The sequence below is a fragment of the Myotis davidii genome, unplaced genomic scaffold, assembly GCF_000327345.1.
Source record: "Myotis davidii unplaced genomic scaffold, ASM32734v1 scaffold150, whole genome shotgun sequence".
Taxonomy (NCBI): Eukaryota; Metazoa; Chordata; class Mammalia; order Chiroptera; family Vespertilionidae; genus Myotis; species Myotis davidii.
The window spans coordinates 363,692-370,316 of record NW_006283437.1 but is presented as its reverse complement, the minus strand read 5'-3'; the positions used below and the strand labels follow the sequence as shown (position 1 = coordinate 370,316).

Here is a 6,625-nt window from a genome sequence, read left to right as displayed (position 1 = left end):
CCTGGGGGACTGCACCTGCCTCTCCCTCCGCTCTCGCTGCCCCGGCTGAGGGCTCTCTCAGTGATACTTGCTTCTTGATATGGCCTTGAACGCGCCTGTGTTGGCGGCGGAATCCTGTGCTAAGAGTCGGGGGATTGCGTGCCTCCCGATTCTGCTCCGCCTGTTTCTCTGCTTAAGTCCCCACCAGGACGCCCCCACACCTCCAGCCGGAAGGATGGACTCCACGAGAACCTCCACAGCGAGGGCTTCAGCCCCCTGTCCCTCTGCTCTGGGTCACGAGGGCCCGAGGGCCCGACCGGGAGGGGCAGTTTGGCCCACGCACACTGAGAGCAAGGGAGCCCGGAGCCATGAGCTCTATCCTCGCCCTGGGAGAGGGGCTGCGGGGTGCACTTACTGGCCTGACAAGTGACGAGTCGGTGGACTCTCCAGGGACCCTGGTGTCCAGACCTCAGAGGAACACGGACCGGAAACCGCGGGGCTGAGGAGAAGCCGGTGGCTCAGTGGCACCTTGATGCCCTCGACACCGGGAGCAGCCTGCACCAAGGGGCAGTGGGCTAGCTCGGGCCTTGGCCTGCCCATGCCTCGCTTTTCCACGCAAATGCAAGTGACAGCTGTGGCCTGGACAGGGCACCCCGCCCTCCTGGGAAAGGGCCCAGGTAGGAGCGTGCACGAATGAGGCCACTGCAGACCCCACCGCCGGCTCGGCGAGAGCCTGACTGGCGTCGGCCCGTGGCGCCATGGAGGCTGAGGGCCCCTTCCCGGCCACAGGGTGGGAGCTGGGCGTTGCTCTGGACGGTCGCACTGAGCTCTGCGGCCACTGGTTGGGGTCAGACGTGCATTTCAGACAGAGTGGTCCCTAGGCACGCTCAGGTCACCCCCACCTCCCCTTGGACCGCCCGCCCGGCCTTCCTGCCCCAGGTCTCTCCTGCTCCCCAGCCACAGGCAGCCACTCTCCTGAGGCCCCTCAGTCCCTTCCCAGACTCCCGGGCGGGCTCCGAGGGACAGGCTCTCCAGCTTCAACTTGGTCTCGCTCCCTTTGTGGGCTCATGAGACTCAGTCACACCCCCACCTCAGGCCCAGCACAGGGGCTGCACAGTGGCCCTAAGCATCATTACAAATATCCTCTTCCCTCCTAAACCATCCCCTCCATCTTCGGGCTAACCCACGCCTCTGCGCAAACACCGCTTCCTCCAGGAAGGCCCTGCTCCCGGCACCCACCACGTGCCGTCAAGGCCAGTGTCACACTTCGTTGATCACTTGTCTTACCTCTGGGAGCCTAAGTCCCTCGGGGCAGCATGTCTGCCCTCATACTGATGCCCAGCACAGTGCGTGGCGCACGGATGGATGACCCTAAAACACGAATGTCTTCCGGCTCCTTCTCTCATGTCCACAGCCCACACCCCCGCCGGCGTGTCTGCCCCCCCGTCCCCCCAGGTACCAGTGCCCGAGGAACACTCACTACTTCTGCAGTTAGTTCCTTGAGGTCTAGGCTTGAGGAGGTGGCCGAAGGGCTGACCGGCCACCTGGCCTCTGGCTGGGGAAGTGTGGACTTCGCTGCCCTGTGACCAGCTCTCACCTTTGGGAAGGGCCATGGTCAGTCACCGGACCATGCTGTGATCCACCCTCAGCAACGTGCTCACCGTAACGTGGCCAGCCTCTGCTCTCCCCTCGGGCTCTCCTTCCAGCCTGGCCCGCCCAGGCAATGCCCTGCTCCGCAGCCACGGGGACAGAAAATACAAACCGGACTGGCACTCCCGTCCCTCACAGCCCCTCTGCCCTTGGTAACTTCCACACAGGGTGGAAGGCTCACCTGCTCCCACGGCCGCCTCCCCTCTGCTTCCTCACCGCCTCGCCCCGCAGCGGCTGCACCAGCTGTCCTTCTCTCGGCGGAGGCGCCACCTCCCCTCCGTGTGGTCCCATTGCTCCCCCTCTGCACACCTGCCTCCTGGTGCTCGTCGGAAGCTCCCTGGGCGTGGAGGCCACGTTTGTCTGGCACAGGTTGGCTCTCCAGGTCGGCCCGCGCAGGGCAGACTAAGCCCGCAGTGATCACCTGGGGGACGCCTAGCAGTTGCTGGTGAGACCTGGCTTCGACTCCGGGGTCCTTGTGTGAAAACGAACTGCTGAGCGTCCAGCATGAAACGGCAGCCAGGGCTTACATGTGATTTACTTGTGTGCACAAGCTGAACTCATACACAACCAGAGAGCGCACACACCCCCTGATGCACCTGTGTGCTTCCAAAGACGTATTTGGCTCAAACATACCTGCACGTGCCATTTGCGATGATCTCCATGTAATTAGTGTGGGCAAGCCCTGCGAGGAAGAGGACGTCTGCCTGCACTGCCCACGATGTTGAGCTCAGTAAAAACATACATTTTTTAAAACGCAGGACACAGCCAGCAAGCAATTCCATCATTGGGATGGCTCCGGGCACCCCGCGCTGGTGGTTTTAAAAATGTATGTTTTTATTGAGTTCAGAGCAGAAGGGAGAGATAAACATCAATGATGAGAGAGTATTGATGGGCTGCCTCCTGCACACCCTCCACTGGAGATTGAGCCCACAACCCAGGCATGTGCCCTGACCGGGAATCGAACCGTGACCCCCTCATTCATAGGTCGATGCTCAACCACTGAGCCACACAGGTCGGGCTGAACAACATTCTTAAGATAACGAGGGTATGGCTTGCATTTCAGAATCAGCGATAACAGAACACGAGTTACATTCCGGGAGGATGTTCACCATGGACCTTCCCAGCCCCCAGGCACCAGTCCCAGCTTCCTGAGCGTGAGCCTGGGCAGCACGGAGGCGGGTCTCCAAGGAGCTGCAGGGGCTGGACCGTGGACAGCAGGCTCCCTGGAGAAGGAGCTCAACACCGTGGGCAGTGCAGGCAGACATCCTCTTCCTCGCAGGGCTTGCCCCACACTAACGGGGGCCCGGCAAAGGTCAGGCATGGACGGTGTATGAGGGCGAGAGTGAGCCTTCAGCAAATATGAATTTAAGATATTCTCCATGTAATTAATGTAGGGAGTAGTTGGGCACAGGCAACTGTTAGAGGAAACACGGCATTGCCCTTCTCAAGTTAAACTCACGGAGTGAATTCATAGTGGAAGGAGGCCAGTGCATGCTGGGACAGGTCACGCAGGACATGCCCAGCAAGCAATTCCATCAATGGGATGCTCCGGGCACCCAGCACTGCCAGCGTGCTCCATACTCCCCAGAGGAAAAGGCCAAACCTGGGCCACGGGAGGGGCTCTCACCGAGCAGCGTCCAGTCTGTTGTCCTCCCTTTGCTCCACTTGCCCATCAGCTCTTCCCCAGTGTTCATCCCGGGAAAGTGCCTCCAGGCCCCGGGAAACGGAACCCGCAGGGAGCAGCAGCTCTGACTTCTGCACGAGGCCGCGGGGCAGTGGGTCAGCCACCAGGCCCACGTGTCTCTAGGCGGGTAAGAAAGGGTGTCAGGACTGGCAAGAGCAAAGGAAGGGCCTCACCCATGGAACATTCACTGAGAGAACAGCCAGGCGGAAAGTCTCTGGGGCACCTGGTGGCCGGTGTCGCTGCTGTGACCTGGTTCTCTATTCCTTCAAACATCTCCAGCCGGTGAGACCAGGTGGCCCAGGCGGTGAGACCCAGGTGGCCCAGGCAGTGAGACCCAGGGGGCCCAGCCGGTCTCTGGGGCACCTGGTGGCCGGTGTCGCTGCTGTGACCTGGTTCTCTATTCCTTCAAACATCTCCAGCCGGTGAGACCAGGTGGCCCAGGCGGTGAGACCCAGGTGGCCCAGCCACAGGAGACCCAGGTGGCCCAGCCAGTGAGACCAGGTGGCCCAGGCGGTGAGACCCAGGTGGCCCAGCCACAGTGAGACCAGGTGGCCCAGCCAGTGAGACCAGGTGGCCCAGCCACAGTTCTTTGGTTAAGTGAACACACATACACACACCAGGTTTCCCTCCAAGAACAATCAAGTTTTCATATAAACCATAGAATATATTTAATTCAAATTAAACATGAAACTAGAATAATGTCGGTCCTTATCAAGTAGCAATTACATTGTTTTTAAAGAACAGTACATTTCTTTCTACATCCTGGCAATCCAACAAGGCACAGTGCATCCAGTTGGCCGAGGTGGCGGATCCAGCAGCCACCATCGACGCTCATGGTGAGGGTTGAGACAGGCCGCACTTCATGCCAAGAGAAGGTCCAAGGAGCGGGAGGAGGCCAGTTGCATAGTGAACGTGTTATTAAAGGGACAGTACGCGCTGCTTCTGCTTCACCCCGAGTGGCCGCCAGGGCCGCACTGATGAAGTGAGGAGCGCGGCAAGAGCGCTGCCTCCTCTGGGCTTGCCTGGTTTGTTTGGCGTGATGGCTTTCCCACGTAAAGAAAGCCAAGTTCCTCGAGACACAGGTCATTCAGCTTCCGTGGCAGCACTGCGCTGGCTGACAGGCGAAGTCCTGCGGGCCAGGTCCTCTGCCTGCCGCGAAAGCTGCTCACTGTTTGGTCTGCAGAGATCCGCCCGCTGCCCTGTTCCCTCTCAGGGAGGAAGAGCCGCGGCGGGGCCTTCTTCACAGGGCGGTGCTTTCTGTATCAGTGTCCATGTCCAACAAGAGGCGGCCGGGCACGTCTTTGCTGTCTGAGTCTGAGGGCAGGTCAGGAAAGACGCTGCGAAGCGGCTCTGACACCCTCGAGTTGGCGTCTGGACAAAAACACGAGACGTGGTATCAGTGCATGGCCACACCTCAGAGGCCACCCCAGGGGCCCCGAGCAGCTGAGCCAGCCCCTGCACACACATTCCCTTACTAGAGGCACCATGAGCCCCGAGAAGTTGAGTCAAGCCTCTGAGACCCAGGGGCAGCTGCGTGGCAGAGCCCACTCCCGCCTGCCGGCCCTCTGGGAGCCCGTGGCAGCCCTCGGTGCCACCTCACAAATTCGCTTTCTAAGGGAGGAAGGAAACTTCTCTCTCACCAGCACCTCTGGCACTACCAGAGGCCTCCTGAGCACACCTGGGCTGCAGGGCTGCGGGAAGAGGCACCCGGGAGGCCGGGTTTCCTACTGGTAATGCTACTCCCTTAACCTCAGCATGGGTGGCACTTGTGGGGCTGTGCTGTGCCCTGCAGGCTGTTCAGCAGTATCCCTGCCTTCTACCCACTGGATGCGGGTAGCACACAGCAACCCCCCTGACCCCCCGCCCCCCTGCAACCAGAGAGGGCTCTAGGTACTGCCAAGTGTCCCTTGGGGGCACAATTACCCCTGGTTGACAATTACTAAGGGAGATCACAAATCTCCTGCAAGTATTAATGTTCTGTTTCTAGAATTTACATTTCCACTTTTTTCATGTCTTATGTTGGCAGGAACTCCTTTACCAACATGGCACATACATGGCTTCCTCAAGCCACTGCCCCTCACTCCCATGCTCACAAGATACCTCGACCAATCACAGCCCTCTTCCTAGCGAGGTGATGTGTCTCCATTCACTCACGCACAAATACTAGTACTTACTGAGCACCTGCCATGGCCAGGCACCTCCCTACCTGTGAGGGCACAGCAGTGAGACACAACCCTAAGGAAGCCCTGGTCGAGCAGGGCCCTGACCAAGCAGAGGGATTGTCTTTCTGGGAGATGGGTTCTAGTAAAGGACAGAGCTCCATTAGAGGTTGTAGGGCTGGGGCAAGAGAGAAGGGAGTGTTCAGATGTGCTGCAGTTCCACTTTGCTGGTGAGAGCTAGTCGTATTGGGAGCAGGGAGAGAGCTAGAGGGAGGCGGTGTGCTGGGACCTCCCCGTGCGCTCCAGCGGCTTGCTGTCCTTGCTGTGGTGGCTTCACCAGCCCTGACCCTGCTGGGAGCTGCTCTGGGCGTACTTCTTCCACCTGCTCCTCACCCACAGGTAGGGCTGGCAATGCAGGTGCACTTCTGGGAGCCTCCCTGTTTTGAGACTGGTTCCTGCCTATCCCCCCGCCCCTCCATCCCCCCATGTCCCTATCGCCCTGAGCTGTAAAATCAGTTTACCTCCTGGGCTGTCCCTTTCCTCACATGGAATCCTGGGTTGGCAGACCTGTCCCTCAAGGTTTCCTATGCACCACACACAAGAGCAATTTCTAGCTTTATGAACGCGGCAAGGTGTCAGTGTTCAGGTGCTCAATGCCATTTCAACATGGTCTGATGGTCACTGCAAAACCAACTGGGTTGTCAGAACTGCATCCCCAATCGTACAGTCGAGGATGGTGAGGTGCACAGAAGAGGGGCTGTTTTGGATTGTCCTCAGAAGAAGGGAAGTCAGCAGGGCAGGGGCTGTGTCTATCTTGAGTCCACTGTGCCTCCAACAGTGACTGGGTAATAGCAGATGCTCAATAAATTGTGTGGCTGGCCAGTTGGATGGATGAATGAACAGATGGAGAAAGAACAAATGAATGGATGAAGACTCATCTAGCCCAACCATCTTTCCAATCCTCTCTTTCTATAGCCTCAGGTAAAGAAGTAGCCGTGCCTCAAAGGCAACGCTGGTACAAGAAATCCATTGCAAATTCACCCCCCTTTCCCGAGCCCAACAAGACAGGAACTATGGAGAGAGCATGCCCGGGGATGCACGATGCAAGGGGTGTGCGCGCTAATTAGGTTCCTGCCGGTTAACATCTGTGTTC

General features: G+C 58.9%; 1 protein-coding gene across 1 annotated transcript in view; it reads right to left on the bottom strand.

Annotated features, from left to right (window-relative positions):
- Positions 1-3,956: 3,956 nt before the first annotated feature.
- The window catches only part of ARHGAP17 (Rho GTPase activating protein 17), a 46,353-nt gene continuing 43,684 nt past the window's right edge, over positions 3,957-6,625 (bottom strand). The window contains 1 exon segment of the mRNA XM_015563973.1: positions 3,957-4,684. Coding sequence (XP_015419459.1) covers positions 4,554-4,684 — 131 coding nt within the window. The 3' untranslated portion in view covers positions 3,957-4,553.